Below are 17,739 nucleotides of genomic sequence, written 5' to 3' on the forward strand. Positions count from 1 at the left end.
TATCGTTGCGTGCTGCACACGAAGGTGAAAGACGCACGTGCGGCTACAGACACTTTGAGCTCCGTTGATCTATCACTCTCAGTGCGGGTTCTGCACGCAGTAGCTCGCAATTGGCTGATACCAAGAGTTCATGGGGGTTAAGAACTCTTGCTGATACCGGTGTGTGTGGCACAACGCACACACACAGATGTACATGTACCGGTAGTGTGTTTCGTGCTCTTCAGACTGCAGTTCTGTACTGTCAGTGTCAAACCTCATCACGCCCTCGATCTCGGTCAAACGTATAAATATTATATTATAGTACCATACAGTCATGTACATGTACTGCTTCATCTCAGAATAGCAAGTACTGTAATAGTGTAGTCCAGACCTGACTGAAGAATATTTTCTTGTCGATCTCTAGTCTAAAGTCGACGTAGTTTGTATGATGCAGTGCAATGCTCCTCGCGTGATTTACGATGCTTATACGGGATGGAGTACACGAGCTTGGATATCAGAGCAGTGGGCCACACTGAACTTTGCTTTCCAACTGTGCCCTGTAGTATCAGCTCGCAACTAGCACATCCACTAACCAAACACAAGCAAGATTTTAACACAGTACATGTGCATGGAAAAGTAAGTGCTCAATAGAATGGCGTCCACTGTCCCATAGTAACAGCGTGTCCTGGCATGAAAGCAGGCAGCCTAATATCCCTGGTCCGCCTTCAATGCAGGCTACCCACTTGTACTGACATCGTTCCCATGCATGTTATGCTGCAGCACACGATACATCATACACTGCAGTATGATACAACACACCGAGAGACAGCTACTGGTACTAGTACTCGCTGAGAAAGTCAAACTCAAACCAGGAAAGGTAAAAAAGCACGCGCTATCGGTACAGACTGCTGATATCAGCTGCCAGCAAGCAGCACTGTCTGTGATGGGAAAGTGGAGTATCAATTGCGATAACCTAGACTTACTCATAAAGGTAAGAAAGCAGATAGATACTTGATGTAGATAGATAGATGAATAGATAAAAGAGCGCTTACAAGTGAATAAGAGTAGAATATTGACAGTACAGAAAAGGTACATAAAACCTAAAAATTCCTCCCTACTACAGCGAAACGGCCGAGGGGATGACAACAGAGCAACGAGCTCGCAGATGACGAAATGATAAGAAAGCTAGCAGTTGCTTTAGTTCCAGGACTTCTCAAACGTGGCCCGTACGGCCGACAGGAAATCTAGAGTGTTGACATAGTGCTCGCGCTTGACCCTGCACAAAATGCACAAGCACACACCAAAACAGAACAAGCTATCATAAAGAGTATATCACCGTAAGGCCTTTCTCAACCTCAGAAAACTCACAAATTGCACTTTTCTAGAATCCCTGAAGCACGATCCACAAGATCCCATTTTTGCGATGCGACAAGCGACACTTGCAACAATGACAATGTAAGTTACGTACTGTCACAAGCAGCCGTAAGGCCACTGTCGCGAAGTTGAATTTTTGCAAGTTGCAACTCACATCAATGAAGAAACGTTTACTAGGCTGTATACATGTGCAGTGAATGTGCATCCACTAAATTTAGAAATATCGCAGAAACCAAAATGAGCCGTCAGATGAGAAAACAGACCTTATCGAAAAACTGTACAGTGCAGAAAAGTGCACTTGAAAGTTGGCGAGTTTACCCACTGGTGCGTCTGGACAACCAAGCTACAAACCGTCGTATTTCAGTCAAATATCGGTCTTTTGGGACAATCCAAGTATGTAAATCGAAGAGAACACTCCAGGGAATCCAATGCAGCAAGCGCGATCGTGGCACGATGACGCGTTCCCGAGATGCGAAGCCTGCAAGATACGTCACGGCACTTTGCATTTCTACACGCGAGTCAAACGCTCCAGACCAGGGATTTCCCCCTTTTCAAGCAATCTACGATCTCGGCAACAGGCTCAGACGTCTTGGAAGCTCTCACTGCATCTTCACGAAAAAAATTGGGCGTCCTGGGATAATGGAGATGGAAATGGCGAGCGATTTTCGTGTGACGGCGCAAGTCTAGCGCTGAAGCGATGTCTGTAGCTTGTTGCGCTGGAGCTGTGCTTTATTTGCTATCGGATTAGGGCCCAACGGGTTGCTTGTAGCCAGAGCTTTCCAGAAAGCCCAAGTTTGTGGAAATCGGTCAAAGGAAACAGAAAATATTATCCAAAGTAGGTGAAACAATTGTTGGTATTGCACCCAAAATTGAGGTGCAATTTGTAATGGTCTCCTACTGCCAAGGCTATAACTTTACTTTCCCTGGTCCAAATCAACTCTGGTTTTCTGCATACGATTCCTGGTGCTCCTGGCAATCAGATAGCACCACAAACAAAAATATGACTTTTTTGTGATAAGGTCTGTTTTCTCATCTGACGGCTCAAATATTTTGAATCGTGTGTTGCGGTCGCAGCTCATTGCAGGTGTAGGATGTAGCATCGCAAAAAATGGTATTGTAAAAACCGGGCATGCATAGATGCACAGGGTTTTTTTTATACGCAATCTGCGGGCAATGGAATTTCACTGGTCTACGAAATGCAACCAAGTACATCTCACCGGATAGTTTCTAGCTTTCCCTCATTTTTAAAAGTTCTATGCACTAGATGGACAGAATGAATTGGTTTCAGAAAATAATATACAAAAAAAAACAGTTTCCGTTCTTACTTATCCACGGTGCCTTGGATGCACAGTGCCAAGTCTTTCGTCATGATACCAGATTCAACAGTGTCGATGGTAGCCTTCTCCATGGCTACACAGAACCTGTACAAAGAGCAGAGGCATACAGATGAACACTAACAGTTATTATTTGTCAAACGCAAAATGCAGCAATACAAACGGTGAGCACCAGAGTCGCCGAATTAATGCTGAACTGCCTCGTCCGTTTGCTACCCAAACATCGGAGAGTGGCATGTATGTGCAGTGAAGACACAGCAGGCGCAGGAAGGAATAGGAAGGAACAGGACCAAGAAAGTACGGGAAATCCTGCAAGCTAAACCCAGGAATAACTCCAAGAGGGGCCAGTTCACCCCTTGCTACTGCATCTGGCGGTCGGGGCTTGTGTAGGAACATTGGTCTGTTCTTCTCATACAAGTCACAGATCACTGAAGAGGTCATACTCTTGCAATGCTTCCCGCCAGTAATGCTATTCATCATGAAATGACCGGACAAGCCCTGAAACGCTGCAATGCAGGGGGAGGAGGGGTTGCGCTCGCCCGATACGCCTTCACTATAAGAACAAGACACAATGCTATTCGAAGAGGAAGACTGACCGAGCCAAATCAGCGTTGTTATCAAGCTTGGCACGGTGAGCAAGACCACGGGTCCATGCAAAGATGCTGGCAATCGAGTTGGTGCTCGTCTCCTTGCCCTGCACATTGCAAATGTTTGAGACAACACAAAGAAGTTTAAAGAACACCACAACCTCAATCGACGAATCAGCCACTGAAGAAACATGATCAACACGACACAAAAGATAACACACTTAGTAGAAAAGCACCCCAAACACACGAGCACACAGACACAACTAAAGGGTGTGGGGTGAGCGGCAAAGGTCGACCGTATCTCAGTGACTCACCTGTTGGTGGAAGCGGTAGTGGCGGGTGACAGTGCCGTGGGCAGCCTCTGCCTCCACAGTCTTGCCATCAGGGCACACCAGGACGCTAGTCATAAGGCCAAGAGACCCGAAACCCTGGGCCAACACATCCGACTGTACATCGCCGTCGTAGTTCTTGCAAGCCCAGACAAAGCCACCAGCGGACTTCAGGCACTGGGCAACCTATCGAACATCAAAACCAGCATCAAACCGACAACACAGTTGCACTACAGCACATCACAGAGATAAATTACTGGCATAATTACACTCAGTCACTTCATCTTGGGTCAGAACGAAACCTAACTTTGACCCAGGAGGGAGTGCAGCCTATTAGATTCCGTCCCACTGATAAGATTCGGGAAAAACAGACCTCATTGCCAGCAGCAAACCTAGATATGGCCAGTAAAAGATATACTCAGAAATGAAATAAAGTCCGAGGAATAGACACTCCAGAGTCAAACCAATAAGAGGTGACTTTCTACGATAGTCTGCTTGTTCGAATAAGTGGTCGCGGATCGGGAGTAAATCAGAATACGGACGAAGTGCGGAATTGGACAGAAAATCCATGATCAGGAATCAAATTTACATACCATATCATCAATCAAGCGGTGCTCATACCAGACACCGGCTGCTTCGAATTGGGACTTGTAATCCCTACATAAACAGACAACAAGCCACAAAAGACCAGTTCCTACATGTATGATGGAACACCTAAGCAAGAAACACCCCACTGTGACTTGTAATCCTGACACAAACAAACAAAAACCACAACGGGACAATTCTCTACATGTATCACCAACACCTCAGCAAGAAACACTCTGGCATTGTGAATTTGCACGAAACACATTGTGACAAGCACACAACAGAACACCACACTCACTTCTCGTAGATATCCTGGAAGATGTCCTTGAATCGGCCGTCATACTTCTTCATGATGGTGTTCTTGGTGCTCATATACAGAGGCCAATTCTTGCCCAGGGCATACTGGAAGCAGCTGTGTGCAAAGCCAGTGATGGACTGGAAAGAGAAGAGAAAAAAAAGCGAACACCAAAACTTGCAGTGGTAGTACTTCCCTTAGTCACACGAGTCAGAAAAGCTGCATTTGTACATCACCGAAGTCCATTGCCCCCTCTACCAAATTCCAAAACAAACTCATTTCGCACTGCAATGCATATGACATACCACTACGTGTACACCGTCCCGAGAGATCATCAAGAAGGTGCGGCTTGAGAGTGTGAGCGGGCTTTTGAGTCGTGACACAAGCTCCGGCTATAAAACTCCAGCCTTTCTGCTGTGAAGAAATCCTTGCTATGCAGACGCAATGATGCGATAGCGGAGTCAATGACACCTTACTCGAGCGGGGGCATTTAGCTCGGCTGGCATGCGTTGTCGCATTGCCTGGACATAGTATCTTTAATAGTCTACGTTTCTTTGGGAAACAAATCCCATAGCGGGTGAGCTGTAGTTCACGATCAGCACCAGTTGCAACAAACTTACCTCATCAGTGTTATACATGGACATACCAACGCCGCCACCGGGGAAGTTGAAGATCTCGTGCGTCTCCGGTGGGGATCCGTCAGCCGGGGTGAAGCTCATTTCAAACTTGCCTGGCTTGGTGATGACCAAGTCGGTTGCACGGTACTTGGGAGGAAAACACACACGGGCAGGCAGAAAGGAAAATTAAGCGGCCGGTAAGCAAAAAGCCTTCAACTTTCTCACAAGGAGCACAGATGCATTTATCTACATTTCATCCATGTTTACTTCCACAGTGACATTGCTTGCTGAAATCTAATGACTATACGTATAATGAAAAAAATGGAACAAACAAATAGAAACCAGATTACGAAAACGACACCTGAGCATGACTATAATTATGTGAAGGATAGAACAGACTGCTGCTTAAAAGCTCTGCATATAAAGACAATAGTTACAAGTAAGCTAAAACACAGGCAGAAATGCAACACCAGCCAAGCAACTATGCTTACCTGGTCACCGAAAGCATGGCGGCCAATAGTGATAGGCTTCTGCCAGCCGGGCACAAGACGGGGCACGTTCTTGCACATGATAGGCTCGCGGAACACGGTGCCACCGAGGATGTTTCGGATGGTTCCGTTCGGACTCCTCCACATCTTCTTCAGCTTGAATTCTAGGAGAAAGATACATCAAAGGAGAGACCAGGAAACAACTACGTTAATAGCTGTAGTGCACTGCCCAGTGGCGATCACATAATACTCTAGCACGGAAGATATACTGAGAAAACGGACGGCCATGCGAACAAGCGCTTTCTGTAATACTAGTATACTTGAAAGTTCTTCATCATTGGCCTGACCCCAGACAACACAAGTCAAATAAGACTAATATCAACACAGCACTGGACATGGTGCAATCAGTGTGCCATACTCAAACCCTCAGGAGTGACAGCAATAATTTATAGCAAAATACCATCGCAGGAGAAAGGGAGGGAGGGAGAGAGAGAGAGACACACACACACACACACACACAGTAAGACTGACCAACAACTCGCTCCTCGTCGGGTGTAATTGTGGCACACTTGATACCGACGTTGTACTTGCGAATGGCCTCGGCCGCATCGACCGTGACTTGGTCATCTGTCTCATCACGGTACGGCAGACCCAGGTCATAATACTTGGTTTCCACGTCAACGAATGGGAAGATAAGCTACAGTAGGCACACGTACAAAAGAGACCCAAAAGGTAAGACAGCTGCAAACGTACAACAAAGCCGCTACATAGTTCAGTTTAGGGTCTGATAAAGCCGGTGATCATTATAGGACGGGGGCTTGTTCGGTCGGACGTCAATCTGTGTACATTGTGGGTTGAAACCTCTCATGCTCTGGAAGTAAGTACGGTCAAAAACTGCTTGCATACTACTGTATTGTGTAGCACATACTTTTGCAGTTCACGAAAAATTGGCACACTGGATTGCACGACGGGTTTTATAGCGCGTAAGACGTAAGTTGCATTGGGCACGACATACGTTTGGCTAGTCCGTACGGAAAGAGCGGCACGGAACAATGACGCTTTACACGTGCAGCTGATATTTTAATGTTCCCATTGAAGCCTCTTGCTATCAGTTTAGGTACATTTGAAGTGCATGTAACTGTAAATCTTGCAGGAGTTAGAGATACACCTCTGATCTATTTCAAATACTTTGTGATGCATGTTCACAGGTCGAATTGTTCATCTCAAATTCAGCAATACATTGAAATAAACATGCTGCATGTCATTCTCTTGTCCCATTGTTAACCCTTTATGTACTGATTTCCAGCACAGAATGAAGTAGATTTTAATTTTCACCTTCAACAGGCTATAACTTTGGCCTCCTTCACTCCATTTCCACATCTTGGGCTCTTTGGAAAGCTCTTGGCGAGAGCAACACCAGGATACCAGGCTCCATCAACTAGCTGGCAGAAATCAGGCGTGGGAACACAGCAAAGGCGTCTCCAAGCCCGATATGCGAGCCAATGCCCGCATCAACGCCATTCCACTTTCCTCTATCGCAAACGCTCAAATTATTTCGAGGCGATTTAAACTTCAGCCAACTACACATTATCATGTGCTCAGTTGGTCAATGAGCACACAAAAAAGGATTTACCCTAAAATGGCGAAGAGATCGATCAAAAATTTGAATTTGGCGAGATGAGAATACGACGCGCGATATCTCTAGATTCGGACATCGTAGCTCTTCGGCGATTGTTGCACTGGAAAGCTTGGAGTTTCCGGTACCACATAGACCCTTCGACTGTAGAACTTGAAAAAGAAATGATGGAGTTACGAAGGTTCTACGGATCGATCATGAATCTATCATATGTGATCCTTATGTACGGTGTGTACGTGAATCGATCATTATGTGATCGATTCACGTACACACTGTACATAAGGGTTTATAACCAAATTACTTCTCCTGTATCGACATTGCTAGTAAAATATTATTGTTTTGGACAGTGCACGTAAGTATTTCCATTTCGTGTGGAGTGTACAAGTGCATATGGAGTCGTTTAGGAATGGTCCCGTGTGTTCTATGTGTGCTGGAGTACCATACGGGTCACCCGCCCTAAAGGCATGGTCTGGTACATAATTGGCAGCGCACCAGCGTGCGTACTACGCCTGGGGTCACTCCTAATGGGCATGTGTACGGTGCTGCTCTGATTGGCCAAATGCTAGCAACTATGTGACATGTATGAACTCCATATGTAAGGACGCTCCCAAAGGGGCCAAAAGTAGGCAAACCCATGTCCATGCGGTCAAGCGGCCAAGTTGCAAGACAGCGCAGCGCGGGCATCATTTTGTGATATAGTGCGTGAAACCAAGAGTACATAACCCCCCCAGAGTGTGCAACTCCCACATACCCTGCTGTCCCGACAGAATTTCAAGTTGACGTCATTATTTATGACGCAATGCTCCTTGCACCAGTGATTTACAACATGTGTACGGGTGTCAACGCATCACACGTTTTTCTTTGCAATAATTTGTACAGGATCAGATAGGCTTTGGTTCACCACAGGTTCCGGATTCGTCTGATAATCCGTGTGCAGTGCGCATTGCATCATCAAAATTACGTCAACTTGAAATTCTGTCGGGATAGCACCCATAGTGGAGTTGCACACTCTGGGGGGGGGGTTATGTACTCTTGGTGAAACCTAGAGTGTGCAGCTCGGGGCTTTTTCTACTATGGGTGTCTGTCACGGCGGTATTCCGTGATTACATCATATTTAGTGCAGATCCGAGGTGGGAAATGGCGTAGTGCGTACAACTGAGCTGCAGTTGTGCAGAAAAAGACCTGCTTGAATTCTGCTTGTACGCACTAGGTCACAAAATGATGCAATCACGGAATTTTGCCGTAATAGCAACCCATCAGAGCTGCACACTCCGGGTACCGGGTTTCATGCACATAATCTTGGACACTTGACAGGAGGCAGTGTTCTGGCGTTTAAATTTTTTTTTACTCTTTAAACCAAATCTGTAGCAAAGACACAAAGGTCTAATAATAATAATAATAATATTCGCGGGATCCGCGTTAGCATCACTTGTATGTTCAGAAACACACAAGCTATAGCCTTCGCTTCCGCAGGCCACCACAAAGGTCTGCACTTTATAAATGTAGTGTATAGTACGGTTCATCCACCGGTGATGAGTGGATGCGTCAAAATATAGTGTTGCCGGAAAACCGATGCATGCACTGCTGTGCACAATACACGGCTATGTCTGATGATGAAAGTGCGAACAATTCGTATTGTTGTGCAAAACCAGCTGGGAAGCCACACAACGAGGGGGGGGATCAACGGTATTTCATGGTACATAACATGATTGTACTGTACATGTACTTAGCACAGCCCGTAGTAGTGTTCGTGCTACGCTACATGTACATGTACATGTACAATGTACAGCTACATGTACAATGTACAGCTTTATGACACAAGTAGTTCAACACATGCACAGTCGTATGCCAAAGTACAATTTTACCGTACAACGCGCACTATTAAAATGTGTCTTCCTGTTTCGAAAATAAACGTTCAAACACTCCAAGGAAGAACTTCTGTGCGAAGTAAAGGGAAGCAAATACATGTACGCGTAAATCGTGGGCGCTGTTTAGACAGCTTAGAGTGCCTTGTGCTTTGGCACTATCTGCTATCAATTACTGCGCGCGATTAGGTATAGAACGATATTTCACAATGCTCTACAAACCTTGTCCTTGATGTCTTGCCAAATGATACGTGTCATTTCGTCTCCATCCAAGTCAACAACAGGGTTGTCTACCTTGACGCGGGCTCCAGCAGCCACTATTAGGATATAAAATAAAGGCACATTCGGTGAAGGAGATCAGGTTCCGAAATGAAGAATAGATCGAGTGAGATACAAGCCCAAACTTGGAAATACTCACAGGTTCGAACACCTTGAGTGGAAATTGAACGGGCTATCCATCGCCCACTTGAAAGGAGAGCTGCCATTTCGAGGGTGGTAGGAAAAGTAAAGCGACGAAGAATCAACACACAACACCCACAAATGCACAGACGAAATCAAACTACAGTCACACAGAGAGCGCTTGTGTTGGTATGTTGCAATCGAAGGCAAGCGAAGGACGATCCCAGCAACAGGCAACCGGTACTACACCGTACACCACGTAGATCTACGGCGTACGATACCCTATCCAGCGAACGCGGTTCAAGCTCGCTCACAGTTGAAGTTTTCCCGCATCTGAGCATTGCACTGTTCCGGAGTTCCGTTTTTAGATTTTTTACTCTCGCTCCGTTGGCGTTGCTAGTGCAGTGACCACTACTGGCACTGCCACTGGTGACAGTAGTGAGTGTTGGTGGCAGAGGTCACTTCCGTTGGGCCTTTTGTGTGGCTCTGACATTTTTGATGAAACAACCTGTGCACACTTATGTCATGTATGTACTACCATGACTACTAATACAGCTGTAGCATGACATTGTGACCAGTGACGGAGCCTCGAAGCGCCGCTATACTACACTACTCTAGTGGTAGTGTAGTAGTAGTCTCTACTGAGACTGCAGCCGCTTAGTTGCATGCCGCTCCGCATACAGTTTACAAATGGTTTATGGACTCTTGCTAGTAAGTAGTATTCTCTATTGCCTATTGCCTATTGCCAGTATTGGTTCCCCGGCCTGGGCTGCTGCTGCTTGTCACCGTGCTGTGTCATGATTGCAGTCAGTGTACAATGCCCTCCCCCCCCCCCCCCTCACTCGCACACGCACACACGCGTGCGCACGCGCGCGCACACATACACTACACATGCACATGCACATACATTCGACGCGTTTGCTGTGCAGTGAAGCCCAGACCCTAGGTCGGTGGAGCACATCAGACCCCGTCACCACGTCCACGATTCATGCCTGCGATGCTGCACCGCTGCTTTGCATGTCATGATTGGAAGCTGTGGCCTTAGAAAAAAACAAAACAAAAAAACAACAACACAAAACAAAAACACACACACCGGCACATACACACACACCGGCACATACACACACACACACACACACACACACACACACACACACACACACACACACACACACACACATACACACACACACGTACACACACACACACACCGACACGCAAACACACACCACACACACACACACACACACACACACACACACACACACACACACACACACACACACACACACACACACACACACCTTTGGACCTTTGGAAAGCCCATCGCCGAAGGCGATGATAGCTATTAGGCGAGGCAGTAGTTCTTGTGTCGGGATAAATCATTCGGACGGCGAAAGTCGTAGTGTACTGAGGTCACACTAAGCAGGTTTTTGTGTGGAGCTCGGGTCCGCTCGAAGGTACGGATTGTCTGCACAACATGCAATATGTGTACAAAGTTCGTGTCGTATGACCTACAGGCAGGAGACCACCTCCACAACACGACCACGAAAGGACGAGATGGTGGGGCGCTCTGGCGGCACTTTACGATATTTGTAAGGTTACAGCAGATACCTCCCATTGGCTTTACAGTAACTACAAATAGCAGTCGTGGTTGTCGAATGCGCCGCACTGAAATGTCATATAGCGTACAGCGACTACACCAAAGCAACCACTGATATGGATAGGAAAGACGGGCAAAACTACTGTTAGTTGCCACTGATGCCCGGGGCCGGGGCCCCTTTGCATATGCACGACAGGCAAGGGAATTGCAGTACCGGCAACCCAACAGGCTAACACACTCTCACAACGTTTTGATGACTCTTTGTCAGTGTTGGACTTGATAATTAATTATCACGATGAACAACACAACACAAACAAACAAACAGACAGACAGACAGACAAAACAAAGTTTCTGGCATTGGACAGTATAGAGAGCAGCAGGATACACAATGTGGCCACCTGCACCGACGAACATGAACGTAATAGGCACACATACCATGCACACTCATACTCCCAGTGTAATGGGAGAACTTCTGTAGACGCTGCATAATTCAAGAGAGCGTGACTACTAAGAGTATAAAATACACCCGTCTGGGACGACTAACAGCTATGTACAGCAGCAGCATGAGCAGCAAACGTTTGTGAGCACTCACGGCATACAATAAACGATATACATTCTGAAGCCGCAACCAGACTCAGTTACATGCACTAGACTTCATCTGAAAACGGATCCTAGGATTTGCACCGCTGTCAGTCGCAGAGCAAGAAAGTAAAACTATAAAAATGACATGTTGCTTTGAAATTTCTATGCTTTAATATTACGGCATATTCCAAGTTGACGTTCCCTTTGCATCTTCACTGAGCCGGATACGCAAGACGAACATTGCTCCCAACTTAACACCACACTAGGAAAGGCAGATACAGTACCATGTCGACACGACCTATACCAACGACACGAAGCCACGACCTCGCCCAAACCATGAAAATGAGGAGTAAACAAATGACCCTGACGGGACTGGATAAAATAGTGCGACATATGAATGTTGGTTATACAGATACGGCCGATGACATACCACGCTATGAGCACACGCCATAAATGCCACCTGGGGCTACAGCTTACCCAGAGTAAAGACCCAGTGAAGTTGCTGATCTACCGGCCGGGCTGTCGGTTGGGTTTTGAACTTTGCATCGTCTGAAAATGAAATATTCGCCTTCACTCAAATTCTTCCGCTTCTGAGCGCAGTTCAAGCTGAGTGGATGTTTCCAGTCAGAAGAAGTGATGTCACCTCCACAAGACAAACCTATGGCCTTGAAGGCTCAACAATTTGCGGTAATACACTAAATACGAGCAGGCAAACCACAAGGAGCGACAGAAACAGCAGCCGAATATCGGTTCTGTCCCTCTCAACCAGTGGGTGCAAGTCAGCTAAGCACTCAGGTTCCTCACTGGCACTTGGTTTGGACTCAGCCACCCTATTGCGTACACTGTTTCCTTCGGCATCGTCCATAGGTGAATCCACAAAGTCGGATCCAGCACGGGCCAATTGATACGCATACGACGAGGTCACATCTGCCTCTGGTGGTACGGAGGCTTGAAGACTTGCTGATGCAAGCATCGGGCGGCTAAGAGCAGGAGCAACAGACTTCTGCGGACGCTCTGCTATACTGCCACTCAGTGCAGACACTACCGGAGGCAGCTGCTCCTGAGCGAGCTTTCTAGCGTGAAGAATGCTGGCAGCCATATCAACACCGTCCGTCGTATCATCCTCGATATCTTCCGAATCACTGAAAGCTGTTACCTTGACCCGCGACTTTACCCTGCCAGGTGAAGAGAGCTGGCGAGCCTGAAACAGAAAAACCAGTCCCAAGTGACATGCATGGTTTAGTTCATTGTAAAAGAAGTGTGAGCGTGATGAAGATAATTATATGGACACAATGCATGAATGTACTGGGTAGCTAGTACAGTGGAGTCTTTGCGTCTTGTGAAATGAAAGAAAGAAAACAGAAAACAGTGCAAAGTGAGCACAAGAGAGTTGAATTCAAAGAAGGGTTGCGTACAACCCTGTCCATATCATGCGCAGGGTTAGGTGAAAAACAAATGTGTACGGGAGCTAGCCACATGATGTGAATTTCTGCCGTCGCAGACCCATAGCTGGAGTTGCACACTCTTGATGCGGGTTCAAGTATAATGTACTCTTGGTATGATAAACGTCGACATTCATTGATCACTGAGCGCTCCAGCATGCTAATTCAGGTCACACAATCCTGGACAGCATAGACTGACATGTGCTTGCATGTCACACATCCTTGAACTACACATGTAAGTACTCACAGGAGACTTTCTGGGACGGCCAGGTGATCGTCTTGGGCTGCTGCCGCTGTGTCCTCTTTGTCCAGTTGGAGAAGTACCCGGTCTGCCGGCTTTGTCCTGGCTTTGTCTTCTCTTGTGGAATTGATCAACTAGAAGCTTGGCACCTGTGGAGTGGCACAACCAGGAGCAGCAAAAGCAATACAGAGTGGAGCCGCGAGTACACCCAGATTAAGATTTCTTCACTCAGGGTTCTCCCAGTATACTGAAATCTGTCCGTTGCTTGTTTGCAACTGCTGGCTTGAGAAAATGGCACTGTGGCTATCGCCACGCACAGTCTGTGATCAATCAGGATCGCAATATATCATCTTGGTACACATTGTCCATGCACAGGGTGCACGGACTCCACAGTGATCACTCCACCAAGTGTCAACAGGACCAAAGACAAACAAAATAAGTGCAGAAGGGCTTTGGTGTAGTTGCCGCCAAAGAAATCCAGATTTGACTCATATATTTCCAGGCAGCTGCACAAGCTTTAGACTTCAGTGCATAGACCCTGTGCTTTTGGTGTTGCTGAAATCTCTCGCCAGTTCAGATTTCTTTACCAACAACTGCATATAAACCGCCAAAGATCAGCGTGCACATCACGATGACACAGCTGCATTATCACATGCTTCTGCAGTATGCTATCAGGACCGCCGGAAGCAGTTTTTGATTGGTCCGGTAGTTTCAGTGCCTTTCATACTTTTGCGTATGAAATGGGGGGGGGGGGGGGGGGTACACATGCCCTCCATAGTAGTGAATACATGTGTGGGTGGCTAGAATGCTGGTCCGGCGACAACCTGACCAACCGGACCGGTTCCAGCGACTCCGGCCCCGGTATGATACATGAAGCACTACCCACACATGTTTTGCCTCACGTACAGTCGGGGCCAAAGAAATCTAACCCACGTGCCGATAGCAGCATCAAGGCACATGCGGCTGCCATCATCGGCGCCATGCCCCTAACATGGGTTTTCGGAACGTGTATGATGTGATTGACATGGAAACGCGGCGCTGCCTTAGACTCGTGGGTAGGATTTCTTCGGCTGTGACTGTACATGGGAGAAAGAGAGCTTTGCAGCACTGGGGGGGGGGGGGGGGGGGAGGAGGGGGGTCTCCTAGCGCATTGCGATGCCGTTCAGTTCTCAACCGTGGTTCCGTGCGGTGTCGTGTATGAACACATGGTGTGACTACATCGGTGCTTTGGCGTGTATAAATGCAGCGGGCCGCAGCACGCGCGGCGCACATATAAGGCTACTGAGGACCATCAGATTCTACGGCAACAACTACTCGTCCCTACCTGGCAGAAGGTGTTCTTCTGGCTCCCAGGAGTCGTCAGCTTCGCCGTACCCCTCCCATCTGATCAAGTACATACGCTGGCCGCCGCTGACACGCGTGTCAAGAATATTCTCAACCTGCACAGAACACAAAGACGGGTAAGCAGCGGCTTTCGACCTTTTGCTGTAATAAGACGATACACTCCCACCACCACCACCACTGTATACGCTCTCCGGCCGACTACATGGTAAGTTCACCAAACAGGCAACAATGCCGACTCCAATTTAGATACTAAGCCCAGGCTTATTCTTCTCATGGAAACAGCCCCGTGCTCTTGCTATTTCGATAGCTTTTTTCCTTACCATTTGTACCATACACGTACAACTCGTACACATTTCATCAGGAGACTAGGCTGTATTCGATTGCGGAAACGGGGTCCCGATCCCCGCCGACCAAATCACTTCGATCGGACGGATACAATCGAATATGCACAACTGATAATCCGTTTCAAGACCGTAGCAACCGCGTTGCTACAGCTTATCCCGCACTATTCCATGGTATCTGTACGCATTATGGTGAACTATTGACCTAGTGTACGCATATTCGGAGTTTTTAGTAGATACGATGCAAACAAATCCGTCGAATCCGGCTCTGTGAGGTGGGTTGAATGGATTCGAATCCGTGGGACCGGGATCCGGATTCGTACAATCGAATATGTACGAATTTGGCGAATCCGGGTCCGGGGCGTAGTAAATTTATGCAACAAAAAAAAGGAAAATTCATTTTCAGTCTGCAGTAGACCAACTCAGCTGAGTAGACTACCGAACATCCTGTGATCCAGTTTATCTGGGAGAGGCTGTGGAGCTTCATAGTAATGGGACGTGCAAGCATCGCATCGTCACCAATCGATTTACAAAATTCATTATTTCCATTTCGCAATATCCTTGACGACGTATTTTAACAATTAATCTACCATTATTTAAAAAATAGTGCGCTAGCTATGCTATCGCGCGCTAGTGGATAAGTATTTTTGAAAAAAGTGGAACAATCATTATCATTGTACCATCTCTGTAGCTGTAGTACTTCATTTCATGGAGGAACGACACAGTCAGGAATGACTTACCGCATGGAACGGTCCCGTGGAGCCTGACTCCGCCATTGCCCAGACGACGTCCAGCAATTTCGCTCTCGTTACACTTGAATTTGCTTCTGCACACACGGCGCGCGTAGGAAAAGAAGAGCGCAGGCACCAGCAGCGGCCTGGCCCTGCGACTGGCGTGTGAATTTGATAGCCGTTAGATCTATGTAGGCTACGGCTATGGGCGCTGTGACTTTGCGCCGCTGCAGCTATGGCACCGTTGGTGCAACAAGACTTTCTAGTGGCAGTGCAGCTGGAGGCCGAGTTGTGGTTGCAGTGACGTGTGAGGCAAGTCTCTGGCTGGGAGTGGGACTGGCAGTGGGAACTGTGTGCGACTGGCAACTGCTGCAGCCCTTCATACTTCACTGGTCGTAATGGGCTAAACATCACGTCGAGTGGTGTGTTACTTTTCTCAATGTTTTAGAAAGCCAAGGTCCAAGGGCTAGGTGACAGTTTCACGTCGCGTAGCCGACCGACATGCTCGATATGCAGTCGGACTCGTAGCGCTCGACGGCGTCGGTATTCTAGACTCGGGTCACCTGGTCACACGCGCGACAATTATTATTACTTATAATGGTAACACAATACAAACACATGTATTGTACAGCTGTTAGTGTTACAGCCTGGTGAGATTCGACCACTGCCAAGTAAGTTTACATCAGCACCATACCATTCCCACCAGGCACAGGGACACCCTTCAAACTCGCAGCTCGGGCTGCAACTGCAGTTCCACTATTCTTGCTGCTTGTTGCACTCAATGCACTGCCACTGCACCGGTGAACGACACGTAACGTGTCGTTGTAATGATCCAGACAAGGCAGACTCTACTGAAGTAACAGCAACCCTGTTGATCCTGCAACCTGCAGTATTCATTGGTGCCGTATTCAATGGTACACGGTGCTACTGCTAACAGCGTCAATAAAATCCTCTATCCTGGCGGGATTCAAGGTTTCAAGTCGATCAGCTCCGACGAGATGCGCTTAGGCTATGACATATTTTGTTCATGTCGAAAGTTAGCCCCCACAAGCTCGGTCCAAACCGACCACAGAATAGTGAACTGTCAATGTCAGCAGACGTCAGATGAAGCACTGTGTCTGTCGACTGTGCTACTGCTAGTGCGTAGTGGACGTGTTGTGACTGGTGTGGCGCGGAGCGATGTCCCAGCTATTAGCGCCAGTACTGGCAGTAGCGGAGGACTGCTCGTACTTGCTGCCTGTGCCGCTGTGGTGTTTATCAACTAAAAAATACTTCATGCCAGCCTCAGCGCTGTGCAGACATGTGGTGGATCCATGGAGCGCGCGGCTGCAGCCCTGCGGGTCCAGTTGCGGTCGACTACAACCGCGATTTTGGGCGCGGCAGATAGCAAGGCCAAGGGCAAAGGGTCTGGCCAGCTGGCTCCACCAGTACTGGCACATACTGTGACATAGTCATTTTTTGTAGTTACGAGTTTCGTCGCACAAGCTCTGCCTAAGGCCTGGTACTAGTAGTAACAGTTAGTAGTACTAGTAGTGATAGTGATGATTTAAATAATGTCATCTGGTCATCACGGCCATCGGCATGGAATCCGTTGTCCATGGTTAACGGTTGTCGGTGCTAGGAAAGACTCGTCGATATCGATTACTGTACTATTGGTTGTTTATCTTTCACATGTACATGATGTACATGTACATGTAGGAGGTCGGCTAGTCCTTAGTATAGTGTGCATTTAAAATTAAATTGCAATGATGTCATTGTACTGATGTAGCACTGCCTGTGTGCAGATCTAGATCTACCCTACAAGGCTACAGGCTACACCCCGTGTGTTGAATAATGTACATCATGCAGCTGCGCAGATCTACAGTCATTGTACAAAAATCATGTACATCATCATGACTATCGTAAGACACAAAACCAAACCGGGCAAACGCCTAAAACAGCAGCTTGAACCATGTGCCATGATGTGG

At 47.3% G+C, this 17,739-nt stretch overlaps 2 protein-coding genes across 2 annotated transcripts; both read right to left on the minus strand.

Moving 5' to 3' along the window:
* Window positions 1-809: 809 nt before the first annotated feature.
* Window positions 810-9,667, minus strand: LOC135804516 (isocitrate dehydrogenase [NADP], mitochondrial-like). Its single transcript, XM_065318403.1, has 11 exons — window positions 9,508-9,667; window positions 9,312-9,406; window positions 6,120-6,285; window positions 5,592-5,752; window positions 5,104-5,247; window positions 4,487-4,623; window positions 4,197-4,260; window positions 3,589-3,789; window positions 3,284-3,381; window positions 2,679-2,774; window positions 810-1,255 (listed from the first exon to the last, which is right to left on the minus strand). The coding sequence occupies exons 1-11, from the start codon at window positions 9,572-9,574 to the stop codon at window positions 1,177-1,179; spliced, it is 1,308 nt and encodes a 435-aa protein (XP_065174475.1). The 5' UTR covers window positions 9,575-9,667; the 3' UTR covers window positions 810-1,176.
* A 1,882-nt stretch (window positions 9,668-11,549) lies between these two features.
* Window positions 11,550-16,868, minus strand: LOC135804517 (chromo domain-containing protein cec-3-like). Its single transcript, XM_065318404.1, has 4 exons — window positions 15,782-16,868; window positions 14,681-14,795; window positions 13,363-13,505; window positions 11,550-12,874 (listed from the first exon to the last, which is right to left on the minus strand). The coding sequence occupies exons 1-4, from the start codon at window positions 16,181-16,183 to the stop codon at window positions 12,332-12,334; spliced, it is 1,203 nt and encodes a 400-aa protein (XP_065174476.1). The 5' UTR covers window positions 16,184-16,868; the 3' UTR covers window positions 11,550-12,331.
* Between the last annotated feature and the right edge of the window lie 871 nt (window positions 16,869-17,739).

Source organism: Sycon ciliatum, chromosome 1, assembly GCF_964019385.1.
Source record: "Sycon ciliatum chromosome 1, ocSycCili1.1, whole genome shotgun sequence".
Taxonomy (NCBI): domain Eukaryota; kingdom Metazoa; phylum Porifera; class Calcarea; order Leucosolenida; family Sycettidae; genus Sycon; species Sycon ciliatum.

Excerpts from the sequence above, each read along its gene's own strand:
- LOC135804516 (XM_065318403.1), bottom strand. The coding sequence starts at position 9,574 with ATGGCAGCTCTCCTTTCAAGTGGGCGATGGATAGCCCGTTCAATTTCC. Across the intron at positions 5,753-6,119 it reads CGACGAGGAGCGAGTTGTTG|AATTCAAGCTGAAGAAGATG; the intron begins GTCAGTCTTACT and ends TCTTTCTCCTAG. Across the intron at positions 1,256-2,678 it reads ATCCAAGGCACCGTGGATAA|GGTCAAGCGCGAGCACTATG; the intron begins GTAAGAACGGAA and ends CATTTTGTGCAG.
- LOC135804517 (XM_065318404.1), bottom strand. The coding sequence starts at position 16,183 with ATGTTTAGCCCATTACGACCAGTGAAGTATGAAGGGCTGCAGCAGTTG. Across the intron at positions 14,796-15,781 it reads CCACGGGACCGTTCCATGCG|GTTGAGAATATTCTTGACAC; the intron begins GTAAGTCATTCC and ends TGTTCTGTGCAG. Across the intron at positions 12,875-13,362 it reads GCCGTCCCAGAAAGTCTCCT|GCTCGCCAGCTCTCTTCACC; the intron begins GTGAGTACTTAC and ends TTTCTGTTTCAG.